Source organism: Wyeomyia smithii, chromosome 3 (assembly GCF_029784165.1).
Source record: "Wyeomyia smithii strain HCP4-BCI-WySm-NY-G18 chromosome 3, ASM2978416v1, whole genome shotgun sequence".
NCBI classification, from domain to species: Eukaryota; Metazoa; Arthropoda; class Insecta; order Diptera; family Culicidae; genus Wyeomyia; species Wyeomyia smithii.
The window spans coordinates 44,559,078-44,581,292 of record NC_073696.1 but is presented as its reverse complement, the minus strand read 5'-3'; the positions used below and the strand labels follow the sequence as shown (position 1 = coordinate 44,581,292).

Genomic DNA, 22,215 nt, shown 5'->3' with positions numbered 1-22,215 from the left:
CAGCAAATCAGCTGGCATCACTGGATTTTGGTGTTGACGATTGCACTGTGCTCGATGGTGCAACACTGCATATATTTGAGTTCGATACTGATTGTCTCCTATCTGATGCATTGGTTTCAAACCGAGCTGGAGATTGTAGCCTTCGCTTTTTCCCTGGTTTTCCACGAGAAGCCACCGTATGCGTTGAGGAGAGCGACTCTGGAAGAAAGGGTATTGTTGCAACGGGAAGAAGTTCGATGGACCGGAATTGAGCGCAGGATAGTTTATTGCATAAGCCGGCATGGGGAGATTGTAGAGTAACTTGCCTCAGTCATCATTCTTTTGGAATAACGTGCTAAAATTTGTATTTTTATTTGCAGGATGATAAAATTGCTTCGAAGAATTGTGGAACCAATATTTTTCGCATTAGGATTTTACATAGTTACTTCGGTGTCGGTTTTGATTTTCATTTTGAATATTGAAAAATTCACGAATTTCCTGGCTGTTATTCATGCACTAGGAGTGATTGTGGAGTTTTACTATTATGCCCATTTGGTAGATGATCTGGATGCTAAGGTGAAGATGTAAAGCACGATTGGACAGCTAACTCTATTTCTGCAATTTACAGAATCATCTGGTTGCCAATGTACTTTACAAGCAGAATTGGCCATTGCAGATGAGGCACACGTCCCGTTTCGAGAAACACTATAAAAACGTTAAAAGCATGATGCTGATTGTGATAATGAATTCACAACGTCCGTTCCGGTTTACTTGCGGAGGAATGTACAAGATGACAGTTCCGGTGTTCACCACCATGATCGAGACGATTTACTTTGCGGTCACATTTATGCAGCGAGAAGTTAAAATACAGCGTCAGTAATGCACTTGACGTCGATTTGATGACAGAAATGATACTCACCATCTTTGTTAATATCCCAAATAACTACTCTCGACCTGAGCCGAGCGAAGTTCATCGCCAGATGACGTCCAACGCCTCCACCTCCTCCAGTAATTAATACAACTTGTCCGGCGACGTCCTGAAAAGCAAAAAACGAAATACTCAGATTAACCATTTAGCAACATTCCAAATTTGAAGCAAGTTTGTCCGGCTGTAACGCTTAACGATTCTTTACAGGATGGGCAAATTGTTATCGTCTCGGTCATTTCGCAATCTATCATCATCAGTCAAATTTTTGCCTCCAACAATTCTGTGCCGAGCATCACCGTGGTCAGTTCTAGGATCGGCATAATTTTTCAACCACCTGCTCTGATGAGCAAACTTGGACGTTTTATAGTCATTTAGTCTCATGACTTGGATGACAACCTCAATAACTGGTTGACTTAGGCAGCAGACGATGGTATACCCGGTGAAGCTACATCTTTTCTTCAGTGTTATAATCGAACGGATGTTCTGCGATTTTACAACATTGAGTTTCAAAAACTGCGTAGCTAATTAGCATAATATTTGTGAACGAACGATACCCTTTTTAAGGTATGCTAATGCGATCGTGGTCAGCGTGTAGATTTCATTCAGTTTCCGGATAATCACGGCCGAAGGTTGAAATCATACATTATGTATTACCAAAAATAGTTTTAAAACGTGGTTTCAGGTACTGTTTTATTCCCATTTAATATGAAGATAGCGACTTTGGTTAAATACTTTGGTTAAATATTATAAGGTGGCATTATGCTCATAATTCTACAGAAACGGCTGATGACCGCTATACCAATTCATATTACTCTTAACTTTCTCGGTAGTTTTAGTACTGATATACTATTAGGATTAGAAAAAAGAAAAATCATTAGAATCTTTATTAAAAAATTTCATTAAAACCCCTCAAAGTGTATCAGTCTCCCCACTGAAATGCGGTAAAGATCAAAAACTTTCACCGTTTCAGAACCGATATTCGTGTCACTATTATAGTTTCAGCCTCAAATCAACCTTTGGAGTTTAGTTTGTAATCCGATTGATCTGGTTTAAATAAAATTGGATTATAATAAATCAAACTGGAGATCAACAAACGACCTAAAATTTTGAAAACCGTAAAAATGTTAACATTATTATCATTATAAATCCATTTGTCAGCTGGATTTAGATGCCTAGCGTTGAACATAACTCGTTCGGATTTAATTATACTGTATAATTAATGATCATATGCGTCTACCAGTGAGCAGCCGGTATCGTTTATTTATACATAAATTCATTGTTTTTACCACTTATGCTTTCCAGCTTTTTGTAGTTGCTGATCATCCGTGGCGGGTTTATTGTTACTAGCCATGCATTTACACCATTTCCCGCTAAGCAACTGGCAGTTAATTAGTTTTCGCCATGACTCAATCGGTGCGGCTGTAGGAACGGTGCACCCTCGGGGCTGGTAATCTTTGCAAACTGTGTCAGGGTGTTCGATCATGACCAGGCATCTTCAAGTGCCGCTACTTGAACCGAAGATAGCATGTAGATACGTGGGGAGTCAACTCAAACATATCGAAAATATCACCACTTTATGCGCGAGACGGTCACCAACTGTGGGATCCTCCTCCGGAATGACACATCAATTTTACGGTTTTCTGATCAGTCCCAAACACAGCTCGTAGTGGATAGAATATAGTCGCTTCCATCATAAAAGAATGAATTCAAACCGCCGCCGGCGGAAACTGCTTAGCATAAGTTTAGCATGGTTTAGTATCTGTATAACAAAATAGAAAATATGCTGCCATAAAAACTATAAAATTCCTATACATGAACATCTCTTCGTTCTTATTACGAATTGTCAATATGCGTGATTTTTTGTGTGCAGGTCGCTGATTTTATGCGGGTATAGATCATTAAACACTCTCCATTTTTTTCTACTACTTCATAAAAGGCCGCCCAAGACGTTGTATATTTAAATTTATTTTTTCGCATATTTTGTGCGTGTAATTTCTTGAGCAGCAATGATTTTGTCGCAAGTTATTCTTTCTCTGTAGCGAATTATGTAACTACTATGCTATCCAAGAAAATACTCAATTGAAATTAAAATAAAACACTTGTTTGGTCTAAATTTAATATTTTAATTTTCACATCGAAACGACGAAGACGACTTCTAGTTTTTCGAGACAATCTAATTCAAGTTATTGGTGTTTTCCATAACAATTACGCCCTTTCCATTTGTTTGTTGTTGTTTTTGGGACAAACATAAAAAAATTAAAGGCATATTTGACTCCTGCAAAAAAGCATCGAATCAACGCCTGTAATATCTGTAGGTTTTACAATAATTTCGTCAATTTCTGCTTAATTTTACTTTCTAGTGAATCTGTTAAACTTTTTACCGAACAGTCTGTAAAACTGCTATATTGTAAATATGGCCGCAATTTTTCTCATGCGCGGAACCGTGCTAGACGCGAACATTTTCTACTGGTGTTTCTTTTTTTGATTGTTGTTTGTACACATAAGCTATTAATAATATGGAAAATGTTTATGATGAATTGCTGAAACGGGATGTACGAGTCGTTGACATTTTCGTAAGTAACCTATTTAATTTTAGGCGGTACCGGCAGCTTCATTCATAACATGCTTTTTCTGCCACTGGTACACAAGCTGTTCGGTAATTTTCGGAAACACCGGAGAAGTCACCGAACGAACGTTCAGCTGTTGAGATTCTGGGGAAATTTTACCGAATTCGGTGTTTTTGAAGAGTGCAGTTTTTTTGTTTTTGCATTCAAAAGAAGCAACCGAAAACACTTCTGATCTGTAGGAAAGTTCAAGACGCACTGAGTATTATTGATATACATAAGTAAATAATAAGTATGAGTGTCTAATCCCAAATGGTGACTTCCCCATACTGTTAGAAAAATTGTAATTTTAATTGTTAAGATTTGTTTGCTTTCGCAACTAGAACTTAGGCGTCGTACACAAACTACGTAACGAATGAAGGGTGGGGGGAGGAGGGTAGTTGAGACAGTAAATTGAAAATTTCGGAGGGGGGTCAGGCTGTTCAGCGTTACGTAATTCCATGGGGAGGGGGGGGGGAGAGTCATATTGAACGTTACCTATCTTACATACGGGGGGAGGGAGTCTGAAATCTAGATTTTTAGCGTTACGTAATTTGTGTACGACGCCTTATTATTCGTAGGGATTTAAAGCTACTTGTCAGAATAGGGTAGTACACTTACTGCCCATAAATGCATAACAGTCCCATGTGAGTTTTCATCACTTTTGAGATAAACCTTAGAAACTTCTTTACATTGCGTGTGCTCTCGAAAATTTACAACAAAAGTTAGGTTTGTTGCTAAAATGATGAAAAAAATATTGATTTTGGTCAGTCCCACGTTACGAATAAACGCATAACAGGCTCAGATCTAAAACCAATTAGCAGAAAATCATGGTAACTTTCATTAAAAGACTAAATAAAGTGTACTGATCGGAACAACAATAACCTTATTGCATAAAAAAGTATTCTGCACAAATATATTTACCTCGGATGAATGCTTATTTTAAATTTTTGTTTCTTTGATTGAATCCATAGGAAGGAAAAAATGCTATGGTTTACCTGCGTCTACTGCGTTTTACTCAGTTGTACGTTTTTGGCAGTGTAACTCTTATGCGTTTATGGGCAGCTTACAACTAACTTAATAGCTATCTCATTGGCTATAAAAAGAGCTTATCGTAGCAATTGAGGATTGCAATAATTTTTGGAGGAAGAGAGAGCATTCTCTCTCGGACAATTCGAGTGTCTGCAGCGAAAACGTATTTGATATTTTGCCTGAGCAAGCAGCCGGTGAAATGGAAGGTATTACCAATGAAACTATACAAAATGTAAATTCTTTTAAAAGAAATCCACCTATTGTGGTAACTATTTCTTCTGAATTTAAGTTTTTCAAAAAGGAACTTTCAACGTTTGTTTCTGACGTTAAAGTTACCTATCAAATAGGCCGTAGAGGCGAATGCCGTTTATTTGCCGACGCAATAAAGGGTCGTGATCGTCTTGTTCACGACACCAAGAATGCCAAGCCGTTTGAGGTTGTCTTGAAAAGTCTCAATGGGCGTTTGTTATTTAAATTTCGTCTTATGCATGTGCGGATCAAAATGAACAAAACTGTTTATTAAAGTTGCTATGCTACGTTGCAATTTTTGTTCTGTGTTTTACCCCGTACATCGATTGAAAGTTACCTGACCTACAGAAAACGTTAACGTTTGTTGAAGTTGCTATGCCATGTTACGACGTTGTTTTATTTTATACTCTGTTACTGCGATTGAAAATTACCTGACCTATAGAAAACGTCAAAATGGGCTGCGTGCACTGTCGGCCATCACCGCTCGTGGAAAGCTGAATAATTACTAGAGCTATGACATTGTTTGACAATCCTCATCTCTTTATGTAAAGATAAGGAAGTTAGCTTTCTGATTTCATCGAAAATGTTGGTCACCTTAATTTTAATAACATGAAAATAAGCGTTTTCTCATATGTTACAACCACAGAAGAAAGTTTTCTCTAGAATATTGCAAAAACTGCAATAAAGTAAATTCTAGAAATTGCACTGTGCAATTTGCAGCATATTTCAATAGACCATTTTTGATCTGGTTTAAATTTTGCAGAGATGTTCCTATAGGCTTAAGATCTCATTTTGTGCTATTAGTATTATTTTTTTCATCACACTAGTTTTTAAAAAAGGGCTTATATAGATTTGTTTTTAATTTTAACTTTTTCCTCGTTTCTTCATGATCAGACAACCATCAATGCTTGGCTAACTGTTTGTAGTTTTCATAATAAAAGTTTTTAGAAAAATGAGCCAATAATGATAATTTTTTTTTTCTTCACATAACATTTATTTGACACGGCACAAATACAATTTAATGTTTAACGGCGCCAATTATATCTGATGACTTAAAAACTAAAGCAAATTTTTTATCCTCGAATAATGATAATTAATGTGTATTTTTTTTTAATTATTTCTAACTATTTCTAACAAAGACAAATTATTGTTCACAACTGTGTCAAACAAACTATTCTGAGTCTGTAAATATTTGTTATCATCAAAACCTTTTTTATATAAATCCCTTTCAAAAATAGTGTGATTTTGAAAAAAAAACAACATAACATCACTACACAAATGACAGAGTGCATCTTTTCGATGTGCAAATGATATTCTACTATATGTTATGTGTGCGAAAGCCGACGGTCGTTTTACATTTACGAGTGAAAAACTACTGCGACGCACACCAGCGTGTAAAGATAATGACTTAAATCGTTTCATATCATTAAAAGTTTTTTTTTCTCGGGAACCATTATTTTCTGTAGTTTTTTATTGTTGGCTCGTAGATGTTGCATTATTTCTAATGTTAGCACTATGTCAAGCTTGAGGGAATAGGGGAAGGAACAAAAGGTGATAACCAATTGGTTGTATGTCAAAAAGTGTTCCCAATCTAAAAGATTTATAACACCAAACGCAAGTAATTCAAAAAAGCTCTTAGAGCTTAACAAAAGAGCTCTCTGTACGAACGTCGGCCTAGTAACGGGGCACTGTCCGAGTAGATATCATTTAAAGGCCGGATTCATGATGATATATGTCGTTTTTGTAATATGGAAAGCGAGACATCGGAACATCTGCTGTGCAGTTGTGGTGCAATATTTAAACGCAGATCAAGGTTTTTTGGCGGGGACTGTTTACAGCCCAAAGAGATTTGGTCTTTGAATCCTGGGAAGGTAATTGGCTTCATAAACCATATTTTACCTGACTGGGAGTGTGTCGGTGTAGGTACCTGATCACTCAAAAGTGGTCATTGTACTTTGCAAGGGGACACGTATAGCAATTGACTGGGATATATTACAATAACATTTAGAGGGTACGGCAGGAAAAATGCTAAAAGGTTTAAACTTTAATATTTGGTTAATTTGTGTAACTCATTTCTGTTAAAAGTGTATATAGTTACGTTTACTTAAAAGTGTTGCATCAGAACATCGGAATTATTTTATAGAAAATTTAAAAAAATGAACGTCAAAGAAGCTATTACGAGTTTGCTGCTCGCCCAAAAGGGCCTAAGGAAGGTTCCCAGGGTAATAGGATGTCATTTGGACACAGTTTATAGCATCAATAAGTCACTACAGGATGGGGTAATAGAGCTGGCAACAAGGCCAACTAAGTGCTGTGCGCGTACTGCCTTTATGAAAAATTCTAGTCATAAAGCCTGTTTCCCGCGAAATAAAATAGTTTAATTAGTGAAATCGGGAAGTTTCGATTGCCCTGTTATGTAGAATAGTGAAGGAGTGAATCACAGGACCGCTCTGGGCAGGATAAGTATCGTTATATTTCGCAAGTCTTTTGTTTGTTTTGTGATTGGCGGGTAGACGAACTAGCCAATAAGGCTGCCCATGAAATAGAAGGGGGATAAACCAAATCTGTAAATCTGTTAGTTTGTTAATCCTCTTCGCTTATATGTACTTAGTTTAATTGTGTTTGAACATTTATTTGTCGCGAGTGTAATTGAGAAAGATATATTCGTGTCCTTCATTTTGCTAATTTACGATTTCTCTAGCTTTTGGACAAATGTTTTCTAAATGTTCGCATTTTTTTTAATTGACCTATTGAGTTCATGTCTCTTGTATTCGGGTTTTGAATAAGAGTTTGCGTTCGACGTGCGGTTGTTGCGTTTTACGAACTTCATTCGTTTCTAATTAAATTTAAAAAGTTCACGGGATGAAACGCGAATTTGGACCGTTGACGATTGGTATGTTGCCGATGATAGCTAGTAACTTCGATTATCCTGTATGCCGACACAGCTATCGTGGCATGGTTGTTTTTATATCGTCTCCTGGTGGCCGGGTGCCCAGAGACCGAGAAGTAATCATATCTTGCGCGAATTTGTGTAGATAAGATCGCACCATCAACCTCGATGGATCCAGATCAATTCCTTTCCACTAACACTAATTCCTTCCTTTGATACCTGGGGATGATACAGAGGATTCCTCGGTCTCTAGTAGCAAAAAGTATTAAACTAACACTGCCGATATCCCTTCCTCTATTGATCTGCATTGGGCGTGGCCAGCTACGTTATTGACCAGTGAAAAGAAAGATCACCAGGAATTGTACACTGAAACTGGCTTGCTACTCCTAGGCACCATTTTGACGGTTCTTTGTGCAATTTCAGTCGATTCTGGTCAATCGCGGGCAACACACGGGCGATCAAATATGCTATGCTATGCTATGCTATGCTATGCTATGCTATGCTATGCTATGCTATGCTATGCTATGCTCAATAAGTCACTACAGGATGGTCCCAAACAGCGGAACCCGCAAAGTGGAGATTCGCGGTTTGCACGGAGCCGGTAAATGAGCTACGAGTGACTCTTTCGAATATGAGCATTGACTACCGCAAATATCGTAGTTGCACCTCCGTGATTAACCTGAGCTAGTGAGAAGAAATTTTGCGGATATTCCCGGGAAAGTTATATTTAAGCTCCAATCAAACATTCCGTGGGTTCCATGATGTTTTGTCGCGGTGTCCAATGGTTTAAAAATGCCGTCTGTTTCCATTAATGCTGTCGTTAAAATCAATATCGTAGTGTATATTATTATTTAGAAGAACCAAGTGCTTCCCTGGGTAAAAGCCAACTGCTCTGAGGATCAATACGTTATTATATAACAGGATGAAACGTTATATAACGAGTCGAATCGGAATCAAAGATGGCTGATGGAAAACAAAGTTTTGACCCAAGCTTTGTGGCTCCCTGGAAGTACAGATAATTGTTTGAATGATAGAATGAGAGAAGCTAAAATTACGATAGACTAACTTGTGTCATCATATTTGTTCCATAACTTTTATCCATCACTAATAAAATAACTATTTGGAAAAATATGGTCAAAATGACGTCAAGGGTAGATTTACGGCCCCTGGATAACATCTCAGTTCCAGAAATACTCGTATGTGGCAATTCTGACTGTTTTCCAGAAACTGAAAGTTTCTGTGAATTTCAAAATGGCTTCGGATGCCGATTTGCAATATATAAGTAGTAATTCGTTAGTAAAATTGTTTGTTTGAGCCAAAAGCAGACTTTTATATTGCTCCCCAAGTGCTCGCTAACACTGCCAGGAACAGGAAGTCTGCTGTTGCTATTAAGATGTGACCGTTCGTCGCATAGTCCGGTAGTAGGAAAATTTGTTTGAGCCGAAGCAGGCTCTTACATAGCGCTCAGATACCTAATTAATCAAAAATCTGGTTCTATCGGTCATACTAGGGAAAACTTGGATAGAATAAAAATGTTGCAGCCAAGCGCCATTTGTTCGAAATCTGCATTTCAACAAGGTTTGGCCATTTTCAATAGAAGAATAGTTCACATAACCAAATAACCATTATTTCCATTTGTACGAATGCGCAGCTAATTTTCCAATCGATTGCTGCAAGAACGAAGGAAATTCGTTGAAAACTGATCGAGTGATAAGCACTAGAAATTGGACACGATGCCATCCTTGGTTTGGTTTTTAGATTTTTATATTACACCCCTATAGACCTTCCTCAAAGACAGAGTCCTACGTCAAAAAATCTTACCCTGAAAGCACTTATTTTGCCATATTGTAATTAAAAGCGGTAATTGATAGCACGCCGATGCATGCCGCTGCCGGTAAAAAACAGCGTTGGCCATCACAGTCGAGGCAAATTGTTTTCTACACCACTGCCATCGTTGATAGGATCGGTGCAATCATTATGCCGGGCGAATCTACAATTGTAATCAGGTTAATATTTTTTTTTACTTACTCTTCGGAAATTATTTTTTCGATAAACACTACACGAAAGGACGGTTTTCTCAAGCATTATCAAATTCAAAAGTTCTCGAATTCTCTACTATTTTGCGGTTATTGCGCAAACGAATTGATAAGCTATTTAATTTGAAAGTTTGATAGTTTCTCCAAAGCTCTGCATTTGCAAACCGCCAAGGTCTACATTATTAATCATAGTGACGGTTTGAATTTGTTCGGCCGAGTTTCATATGTTGTACAAAAATTCAATATATACTTTCGTATGCACCTTGTTACGCCACTTAGGAACGCGTGCTCGGTTTTCAATCATTTTGGCGCTCCCTTTGATTTATCAAAATGAAGAGAAACAGGGTGTAACGGATATCAATCGGATATCAAATCAATTAATTGCGAAGCGCATTCGAAACTGCTCGATAGAAACATTTAATTGAAGGTTTTTCTTTTCAATAGTAAGTACAGAGTCGAACAGGTCACTGTCCATAGTGCAATTTCATGGAACAGGTCAGGCGGAACGAAGAGGGTTTTACCACAGGAAAACATAGATATACCTTTCTGGAAACGTTTTGCAAATACAATATGAATTCCAAACAAGCTGGTGTACAAACATCCGTCCAAGGTGTTGCTTGATAAGTTTTTATGTTGACTTTTGACCTTTAGCCAACTTGTATCAGCTTCAAATGTTTGCTGGACACCTTGTTCAAACGAAGCCCTTTTCAATCAATGATTTCATATCAGTTAAATTTTGATATTTTAATAATAGGTAACTGAAACCTCAATTAACGATAAGAACCTAACTGTAAATCTTCATGCTCAACACTAGCAAATATTAGTTTTAACCTATTATCGTCTCAGTGAGTTTCAAGCATACTTCCCAAAATATACAACATATCTGTTTCATCATCATTTTAACACCTGAGCGCACGAATGTGGCCTCCTCGAGAAACATCACCGTGCGAACCCAAAGGCAAACAACTCGCTGGCACAGATTCCGAGCTGGGCGTTGTCACTCCACACTGATGCGCTCTTCGCGGCTACCCTTCGGTAATTGACCAATGTAGGCTGTATAAATATTGATTTGATCGGACATTTGACGAGTCTCGTTGATTATGAATCGTTGGATTTGCATAGCAAATCAATGGCCATCCGTTTGACTGGCTCACGACTTACGCTAGATTATGTTTGTGTGTTTGCTAACCCTTCGTAGGTTAGGACGTTGAAGTTGGCTCCTTGAATGTTGCGAAAAGTTCTCAAGAAACAACAAATACTTGTATGTTTGTTAAATATGCTTTATGAAGAATATGTTTTCCTACGACAACGAAACTATCCACTAAAAAATATGCTGCAATCATTTTAGTATGCAGTATTGCGTATTTTTATATGCTCTAACATACCAGGAAATTATGATGATCGAACATTAATGCAACCTGCTAAGCTTAACAGACTGTGATTGAATGTAATTGCTGTGCTAACATCCGTTTTGGCTTTATAATGTATGCAAAACGATCTTGCAGCGAGTTCTGTAATTGCTTTCAGGTGTTTTCTAAATGCTGTGGCAAGATAACGCGCAGTCTAAAATAAGTTCGTAATGTCCACATATTTGATTGCTTGTTATGCTTTTCCATAATAGGTTTTGCTTTTGGTGAGTATTATGGTTTAATACTCTTTTATTGCTTTACGCTTTTACAATGTTACACAATCGTAATTTTGACCAGTTACAACCATTGTATGATACACGAAATATCATCTGTTGGGTGTCGTTGTCTATGAAAATGTGTTAAAACCGACCGTAGATGTGTGACGAAGTGAGATTGGAAATGATTCACCCGAACCGGTTACTCTGAAAGGTGCCAATTACGGGTTCGTTAACCGTCAAACGAATTCAGAAAATAAAAATCGGTAGCGCGCGTTCGGATCGTTGCACTTTTCTAAAGCGAAACACTCGTTTGTATCCCAAATTTCTCCGTAACGCTGTGAATTTATAATTTCTCCCTGCCAATTAGCATTTCCAATTAAGTAAAGCGTTTTTCTTCCTGAATTACGTCATATACGAGTGCTCTATGTTAAATTAAGTAATAAAAAATCTTTCAACATAAATTAGTTGCGAAAAGTGATTTTACTATTTCGGATATAATATTTACATCAACTAAATAATTACAATAGTTGGCATCGTTCTGCAATGTTACATCAGCTATGTATGTATTGTACTCACGCCGGTACCAGTACTGTCTGAATGGTAGCAATGCAAATGCTACGGCAATTATTTAAGTTTACCGAACGGCCTCTGAACAACCAAGCGTCTGCTACAACGGTTGAATACAACTTGCCTCTGTGGGGGACTCCTATACCTTAGCCAGTCAACGCTTACCGGTTCGCCGGTTTTCATGTCAGTTGAATGCTCTGCATGCTCGGCTGTTAGCGGCCTAAGAGACATTGTTATTCGTAAAAATGCTTCATCCCACGATGCAGTTGAATAACTTGAAGCTGATTTGGTTTTGGGTAAACTCGTCTTCGGTGCTTTTTGTCTGACAGGGCGGAAACAGTTGCAGTTATTACATAAATTCGCATAACAATTTAAGGAAAGTTTTACGAAAAGTTTTCAATTCGGTATGCACACTATATTAGGATGCTTAAAATCCCAAATTTCTATTTAATTATTGTCCCTTTTACTAGGGTGTTTTGTTTTTAACATAAGTAGCTTATAATAAATTATAAGCTAATTCTAATGTACGGCCAGACACAAATGATGACTTTTCAAGATCATTACATATATTTATTGTTAATTTTTGTTTCTTCTCGGAATTTAGGGTAATCATTCGTAAAGATTTAAACCTATTTGTCTTAAAATAATAAACTTACAACTAGCTTAATTGGTATACTAATGACTATAAAAGAAACTTATCGCGGTAGTTGAGCAATTGCAACAATTTTTGTCGAAATAAGGCAAAATTTTTATTTTATACAACGTGTAACGTTTCAACACCAGCAAGCCAATGTGACCAAACAAAAAAAGGTGTTTGGAAAACATTTTCGGAATTTCATTCTGAATCTTTGAAGCATTTCCTACTAATAGCATAAAGAATTGCTGGTTTTCTTCAAAAGATTATTCTTTAAAAATAGTCTAGAATTTCTATTAGGATAATACTGTGCGGACCCCAAATTCGTACACTTAAGCAGAATATTAATTGATCAAATAAAATCATGTAATCACAGTACATTTTTCATGATAGTTTCTGGCAATGTTTTGTTCTTTATTTCATAAATAGTTACAAACACAGGATTATAAAACTGTTCTTAATTGTGTTTAATTCTTGTAAATATTTTTCAGCTCTTGATTCGAAATCCATACATTCTTCTGTGATTGAATCAAAATTTGTACTGTTTTCAATCGAAATCGAATCTGGCTCTTAGAAACATTTTTTGGCGGTTCTGAACTCAATCTGGGATCATTTCCTATTATGACACTTTCTGGCCATTAGAAGCACTTTTCGGCGGTTCTGAGCTCAATCCGGGATCATTTTCTATTTAGGCCTTTTTTGGTCTTTAGAAGCACTTTTCGGCGGTTCTGAACTCAATTTGGGATTATTTTCTTTTTTGGCCTCTTCTGGCTTTTAGAAGCACTTTTCGGCGGTTCTGAGCTCAATCCGGGATCATTTTCTTCCGGGATTCATTTTTTCTAGTAAATAAACGAACGTAAATTTTTTGAACGTTGTGGAATGATATAACTGGAAAAATAGGTGTGACTTAATTATTTCCAGTTATACCATTCTACAACGTTCGAAAAAATTTATTTCGTATGTCGTAATACTAATGTATGAAAAATACATCTCATTCATTCTGGCCCCGCCTTTTTCAGTTCCTACAGATTTTCTCAGTTTCGTAACACTGATGTACAAAAACGATCTCTTGTGGACATTCTGTCGAGCCGGACCGATAGAGCTCTTATTAAGACAACAAAATAACATGTATTGTGTCGTGTTGCGCGGCTTGGAAGAAGAAAATGTTCCCGTCCCCGGGTCGCATGGAAGCAGATTGTTGCGTGTTTGATATTGCCAATGGTAGACATGAGTATGAAGGTTGAAATTCTGCTGTGATGTCAAGCAATAACCGTCTTCTTCAAGACGTTACATCCTTGTTAATGAAGTGTTGTGAATTTTCTAAAACAGACTCCGCATGGATTTTCACATTGGCAGGCGGAACAAGTCGAATTGATTTTGAATGCGGGAATATAATAGCCTGGGTCTTAGCTGCATTGACGCTGATCTTCCAGCTGTTGAAATAGTTGACAAAACATCCAGATTCTCTTGTAGTATACGCGTCAAAGCTCTAATCACTCGACCTTTGTAGATAATGGCAGTGTCGTCTGCAAACATAGGCAGGATGCCACGACCCGGAAGGGAAAGAGCATCTGAGGTAAATATGTTGAACAGAATGGGACCAAGAAGGCTACCCTGTGGAACCCCAGCATCTGTGTTAAACGTATCAGAGGGAATGTTGTTAAGGAAGACCTGAAATGATCTATTCGACAGATATTTCTTGATGATCTTCACGAGGAAGATCGGGAATGAGCGGCTTTAGCTGAAACAGGCTCTTATATAGGCCAAATAGCATATTTCAAATTGCAAGGTATATGATTCTGTCGACCGTGCTTGGGAAGTAATCATATAACGACCAATCAGAGGTCGAATTTTTTGTTTTGACAAGGCTTGACTGTTTTCAATGGTACAATAGTTTAAATAATAAAATTACAATTATCTTATTTTGGGAAGAATCTTAGAAGATTTTTCAATCTATTGCTGCAAGAACGAAGGAAATCCATCCAATACTAACCGATATATTAGCAATTGAAATTGGACATATTTTTCACTTTTATCAGTTTTAGATTTTCATTTCACATCCCTATGTAGCCGAGCTTCCTGAGAGAAGTATTCTACTTCAAAATTTAGACACGTTGTTCTGTTTGGCCCTTAGAGTGGCACTTTCTGTCATAACCATCAGCCTGTTTCAAAACTTTGAATTTTTGATAAACTGTAAATTTTGAGCGATGCTGAATTTGTTGGCCTTTCAAGGAAAAATATAAACTAAACTTTAATAACAATAACCCTACGACATTTATGATACAAACCATTTTTGCCGTTTCGAAGAATTTGAGACCCAAAAGACCATATCGTTTGATATGTTGTTTGGTTTCGAAATTTTACATACAATATTCCGCAGATAGAATTTCATGTCATTTTTGCGAGTGCTTTCAAAACTTTTTGGTGTACCGGCATGCAGTCTTGATTATAAAATTGAAACAGAATTTTCTCTACTATCTCTATTGTGGTCAATAGAGATACGTCTGTTCAAATTTTTTAAGAAAGACTTCATGCCAAAATACCTAAATTATAAGTCACAACAGTCAATATAGAACTACAATATTTTCAAAACTTCAGCTTTTGTCGCAAACTTTATTTGTAACGTTTTTGGTGTCTGTTACCTAAGCATCACTTTGTCTTGAGCAAAATAATTTCAAATCGCCTGGAAATACGCGAAAATTTAATCGACCATTTTTGATTTGAATGAAACTTTGCACACGTATTTGGTTTAGCAAACTGAGCATTTTTCACAGATGGAGAGATTTTTTACACCCATGAGTTACATTCTAAAAGGGCGTATGCCTTTGGGCATAGGTTTTATTCGAAGCATTGTAGCCCAGAAACCGTTGGTTGTATAGAAAAACTGTCTGAGAATGAGTTATAGCGAATCGAAAATGGATCATAAAAAAAATATCCAAAAAAAAATTTTTTTTTTGACCAGAAAAAATCAAAAATAAACATTAAATTTCAATTTAAAAAAAAAAGAGTTGAATTTTTTTTTATTTTTTTTTTAAGAAATTTGTCGTTGATACGCAACTTTTAAAAAAAAGTCCAGGATGGAGAAATGGAAAATATTTTTTTTTATGGCAGATTGATTTTTTTATGAAAATTCTAATTCAAACATTTTTCAAAATATTTGTATAGTGATGATTTTAAAAGATGCAGAGAGTCATTTTGAATCAAAAAGCTCTTGGTAGTAAACATTCTGAATTGGTTTTTGAGTTATTTCTAATTTAAGCTCGAAAACTTATAATTATTTAGGAAAATACACGTTTTTCTTAATTTTTCCATGGTTCTCCAGCAAAAACCATACGCTCATTGGAATGCTTGATCAAAAATATACAATTCATTCTTTGACAGCAAAACGATTGGGAGAACGGTTCTCAAGAAAAGAGTTAAACGTTCTAAGTGATATAAATATATATAAGAATCAAATATTTATTTTCGAGTTTTATTATCTTAGGAACATATTTTTTTATGACATAGATACTTTACAGAACTAGTTTCACCATATATTTTATATACATCATAAGTAAATAATTCGTCATCTTTTGAAAACAGCTTCGTTTGTATCTTATTTTCTGAAATCGGAGCAAAAGAGTAATACTTTTGTGTGGCAGCTATTATTATAGATTTTTTGAAAATATTGCTCCATTCTGTTACTCCTTGTTCATATTCTTCATATGATACCCAACTAACTGACTTTTTTTGCACCATCCAAAGCCTTAGAAGCACTTTTATATCTTCTACCCTTGCATCAATATGTACAACTTGAAGCCGAAAAAGGTGCTCTTAGTCTCAAACGTGTTAAAATTTTTCAGGAAGGGGATTTGAAGAAACATTTACAAATCCTCAAGAATTTCCAACTGAACACCTTAGTAACCATGAATGAAGATTGGATGGACTCTAGGACTAACTTCAGTGTTCCTTTCAAAGTGATCGAATCCAATCGCAGCGAATGGGAAAAAGGAGGTCCTAAAGTTCGTCCAGGATCAGTCATTTTTTATACAGATGGCTCTAAAATGGGCGAATCTACAGGCGCTGGGGTCACTGGACCAGGAATCAATGTATCATTTCCAATGGGACAGTGGCCTACTGTTTTTCGAGCTGAAATAAATGCTTTTTTAACATGCACAAATATTTGCTTAGCTAGAAAATATAAGTAGGGATAAGCGGGGTAAGACCGCCCCCTTAAGCATTTCTGTTTATAGAAAAAAAAGTTGCGGCTCCAATTTCATTTTTTCTTCGCTAAGAGGTTCTTCTATTCAATACCCGCATTTAAAATATAAGAACTGAAATATTTTTGTTTATTTTCCAGCCTTTTTTTCAATTTTAAAAATTCATTGAAAATGTGCAGATCTTTTTCATGCGGGGTAAACCCGCCCACCAGTGGGGTAAGATCGCCTACTATTTTTTGAGGATAACAAATATTTTTAGGGCCAAAGCGGTTGATTTTCTCGGTATAATGTCTTTGACAAAGTTGTAGATGGTATTTTTTTTCTATTTTAATAAAATATACACTGTGAAAAATCCGAAAAATTTTTTTTTCTAAGTTTTAACTTTTTTGTTTTTTTTCGATTATCCAAGTTCAAATCAATGTTTAGGTAACTTTTTGTGGTTTTCAAAATAAATAGATTTTCCAGAATTGGGGTTTTTCAAAATATTCAATTTATAATAAACCTGTCTTTAAGCTAAAAATAGAAACTCAGTAATCCTGTCTGTATGATTTTTTTTGAAGACTTATTATGTAAGGAGAAATTCTAATAATTATAAATTTGAAAATATTTTCATATTTTCAATTTTTTTATGTTTTTTTTTTGAGGAACAAAATTACCAACAATTCTATACATCAAACAAACCGCCCAAAAAAATTCTTCGCAAAATTTGAGCTGTTAATATTTCTATTACTCCATGATATAACAACCATCAAATTTTAGCTTACCTTTTGCAGTTTTTGCAGGCAAAAACATGATTTTTTTAAAATAAATTTAAAAAAAATTTAATTCTATTTTTATATCTTTTCTTTGAATTTTTTTACACTGTATACTTTTTTCGGAAGTATAAAAACTGCTATTTTCAACTCTGCTGGAGACGTCATATCGATCAAACAAACCGTCCTGGCTCTAAAATTATTTTTGTTCATTAATACCATTTTACACAAGTTTACTTTTTTCAAAAATTAATCGCGTTAAAAAAATATTGCTAAAAAAGCTTCAACCAAATCGAAAGTGGTCGATTAACATCGATGTCTTATGTGGCTTGAAATTGCTTTACTGATCCTGCATATATTCCCTTTGTAGTGTCGAGGCATTTGGGTTTTGAAGTAAAATAACAAGCAGTTGTACACGTGGCAGTTTTACCCCATGTATAGTGGGCGACGTTACCCCCAGTGGAACATTTTCATATTCCATCGAAAAAGTAATCAAAATTACAAGATCACTCACGGCCTTCGACATTTCCGAAAGAAGACAGATTCAGGCAAGCGGTTAAACGTATATTCACGAATAAAACAAAAAATTTTTAGACAGAAAAACCTTAAGTCCCGTTGCCGCAAAACAATAGCGCATTGACTGGTTGCCAGCTTAAAGGTTTTTTCTGATTATTTCTGTGACTGTTCGCGCACTATAAAAAAAAGGGGTGCAAAATGTTATGTAATTATACTGTAATAGACATGTTAAAGAAATTTTTCAATTATTATATAACTTGGTGGTAAAACTACGGGGGGCGGTCTTACCCCGCTGGGTGGTCTTACCCTGTTTACCCCTATGCCATTATCTGTATTTTCTCAGATAGTCAAGCAGCCCTCAATGCATTAAAAGCATACACATGTCAGTCGAAGTTGGTATGGGATTGTATTCAATCCCTACGACAACTAACTGCAACAAACGTTGTTAATCTATACTGGGTGCCTGGTCACTGTGGTATAGAAGGAAATTAAAAAGCCGATCTCTTAGCAAGAATTGGTTCTTCAACTGCATTCATCGGGCCGGAACCATTCTGTGGGGTGTCTTCATCCTGTTTGAAATCTGAGCTCAGAGGCTGGGAATCAATGATGATTGATGCCAACTGGAGGGCTTACTCCAAAGCAAGACAATCTAAACTATTCATTACGCCATGCAATAGAATCACACGGAACCTACTCAGTATGAATAAAGCTGATCTGAGTACGTTAACTGGCCTACTGACTGGACACTGTCCGAGTAGGTATCACCTTAAAAAAATGGGTAAACTGACAGATGACATATGTCGTTTCTGTAATTCTGAAGTAGAAACCTCGGAACACTTACTATGCCAATGCAGCGCATTGACTCAGCGAAGACTGCGTATTCTTGGAAAAGCTGTCCTTACGCCTAACGAGATATGGGCTGCTGAACTAACAAAGGTAAGGAACTTCATCAAAGAAGCCATACCTTCTTGGGGTGAAATGCAAAGTCTGGGGGCGGCTATCACTGATACCCATAGTGATGGAATGAACTGACAGTGCATATAAAGTAACGCGGAGTATACCACAATATATCTAACTCATGGTAGCAGTGGTCATAGGCTCCTACAAGGAAAAAAAAACTGACATTTTTGATGAGTTTTTATTACTTTTCTGATTAGACCAATCATACAATTCTTTTGTGCTTGTAATGGGATGTTCATGTTCTTTAGCTAAACTTGCATTTCCTGCCTTTCGTTTTAATATGCCACCAATTGCATCGCATGGGCCTTTACCATGAGAAGTCGCAAAAAAATGCCACTCTGCATCGACGTTATATTTTGTTTTGAACTTACAAAGTTTTTACTATTTTTATATTGTGTGGCAGCTCCATCAGACATTAATATCGCTTTTTTCAACTCTATTGTTGCTTTCAAAAAACTCATTAATTTGGCAATGAACACCTGAACCACAACAGTATCATGATGGAGAACTTCCGATATTATGATGAAGCTGATATTCTTAAGTGTTCCAGATTCTAAATAGTAAACAACGAAGGGATGAATGGTGGCTTGACTATCATTCCAATAACTACACAAATCACAAATTGATAAAGACGTATTGAAATAAGCTTGACTGTTCAATATTTTTAATTTTGCAATAACGTTTTCGTTTAATTTGCGTAAGCTTGATGAGCACCGATAATCAGGATACGATAATAAGGTTTACAGCATTTGGGCTTGGTGTATTCCATTTTCACTTTATTCATCTTCACAAAATGCAAACTGTTACTAACACATCTGGAGTAGTGCAATCGTATTTATATACGAAAACAGATATTATAGGTAACCCAGTCGTTATTGGTTGCGTACTTTACAAACAGTTATTATTAGGGGGAACGTGTAGGTAAGCTAAGGTTTAGCGCTTGAGTTATTTATCCAATCGTTTTGTTGTCAAAGAATGAATTGTATATTTTTGATCAAGCATCCAATGAACGTATGGTTTTTGCTGGAAAACCATGGACAAATTAAGAAAATCGTGTATTTGCCGAAATATTAATAATTTTTCGAGCTTAAATTTAAAATAACTCGAAAACCGATGCCTTTAGAATGTTTACTACCAAGAGCTTTTTGATTTAAAATGACTCTCTGAATCTTTTAAAATCATCAGAATGCAAATATTTTGAAAAATGTTTAAATTGGAATTTTTATAAAAAAATTAATCTGCCATAAAAAATTATTTTTCATTTCTCCATCCTGGACTTTTTTTTGAAAGTTGCCTATTAACGTCAAGTTTCTTAAAAAAAAAAATAAAAAAAAACTCAACTCTTTTTTTTTAAATTGAAATTTATTGTTTATTTTAATTTTTTTTGACAAAAGAAATTTTTTTTGTACAGTGTATATTTTTTTATGGTGCATTTTTAATTCCCTACAACTCATTCTCAGACGATTTTTCCATACAACCAACGGTTTCTGGGCTACAATGCTTCGAATAAAACCTATGCCAAAAGGCATACGCCCTTTTAGAATGTAACTCATGGGTGTAAAAAATCTCTCCATCTGTGAAAAACGCTCAGTTTGCTAAGCCAAATACGTGTGCAAAGTTTCATTCAAATCAAAAATGGTCGATATTCGACCATAGGTTATTTGGCGCGATCTTGCTCTCTTAGGATTTTGCGATACTGTAATAAAGAGGTGAATTGCATCAATTTTCGATACAAGTATTGTTTTTCAGGTCTCAAAAAAGTAGATACTGTCGTTTGAATAAAAAAAAAACAGACGTTCACGAGTTAGCTATGATAGCCTTTTCTTGTAAACCACAAACACAATTGATCTAAGCTACTATACAAAATGGAAGATATTTTTATTTTTTCTACCGTTCTAAATAATTAAAAAGTTGAACACATCTTGCATGATTTTGAAAAGGGATCAGAAGGTTGAGTTGTCGAGTTATGTCATACGCTATAACCCGTGGGAAAATCGAGAGATTAAAGCTCGTGTAACTGAGAAGTTTCCAACTTCCGGTAATCAAATATGATAATTTTAAGGCAACAGTCTTCAATGTAACATTCTAGCGAACGCGCGACGGATATTTTTCCTACGAAGCAAACGCAACGTTGCAACGCAATGGCCATATTCGTGAAATATGTATTCGTTTGAATTGAGATGAATACCATAATCTCCGACGAAGATGGGTATTTGAGAATCATTATCAAACAGACGGTGAACTGTTTCTATCCAGTTGCTTCGCGCAAATCATGGGTGACTTCTACGACGGCAACACAGGAAACGTGTACTTTGGCTTGAAAATGAGGAACTCAATGACAAAAAGTCACTACTCACTGTCACGCAAAGCGGTGGGAAATAGATTTTAGTCTGTACTGTTTTATTCATCAAATGTTTGACTGCTGCGGAAATTTACCTTAAGCTTCCTAAACCGGTACGGTATACAGGCCAACACACACGTTTCCAACGTGTAGTAGATTGATTTGAAAAAGAAAATGACAAAATCCACGATCAGTGTCAGGAAATGATCCAACGGATTCTCGTAAAGCATGTCGGTCATCTGGAGTGCCATTTTTTACTTCCTTGTCGGTTTGGCTGTGCAGAGAAATGGTTCAAATGCTTCAGCTCAACTGCTGCAGATACTTTTCACTTTTGCCGGAGATTCAAATTTGATGCACTTTTATCACCCAATGGAAGTAGTTTCCCAAACTAGGCTCTGCGAAACCCGTGGGTAAAAGATAAACACATTCAACGGGTTAACCACTTTCTTTTTTTTTTGCTACTTGCTCTAACAACAGCACCTTTCCACTGTCGTCGTGATGGTTGAATCAACAACAACAACAACAGAGAAAGCAGCACTCGTACGGATTCGGAACGCGAAACAGTTATAGAGTGCGCGTCGCGCCGACTTTCTTCGTAAAAGTCTCCGTTCGCCGGCAGCACATCGAGTAAGCGAATCGACCGATCGCTAGAAGAGGTAAGTGCGAACTGGTTGAATGATCAAGTCAGAGCTACGAGCAGCGCTCGATTCACTCCATCGTGCGGATGGCGGGTTTACAATGGAGCCACAGTTGGGGGCTTGTGTTTGAAGCGCTGCGCACACGTGGTTAGTGGTCGACTGTTCGGTTGGTCTGCAAGAATTAAAATCAAATCTACCGAAAACGTGTATCGACTACAGCAGTTAAAAATATTAAATCATCAAACTAAATGTTTGAAAATCTGT

General features: G+C 36.3%; 1 protein-coding gene across 1 annotated transcript in view; it reads right to left on the bottom strand.

Moving 5' to 3' along the window:
- Positions 1-21,999, bottom strand: part of LOC129728287 (estradiol 17-beta-dehydrogenase 11) — a 30,272-nt gene extending 8,273 nt beyond the window's left edge. Inside the window, exons 1-2 of the mRNA XM_055686719.1 lie at positions 21,409-21,999; positions 899-1,016 (exon numbers count right to left, since the gene is read on the bottom strand). Of these exons, the coding sequence (XP_055542694.1) occupies positions 899-1,016; positions 21,409-21,564 (274 nt within the window). The 5' untranslated portion in view covers positions 21,565-21,999. The remainder of the gene's footprint in view (positions 1-898; positions 1,017-21,408) is intronic.
- Between the last annotated feature and the right edge of the window lie 216 nt (positions 22,000-22,215).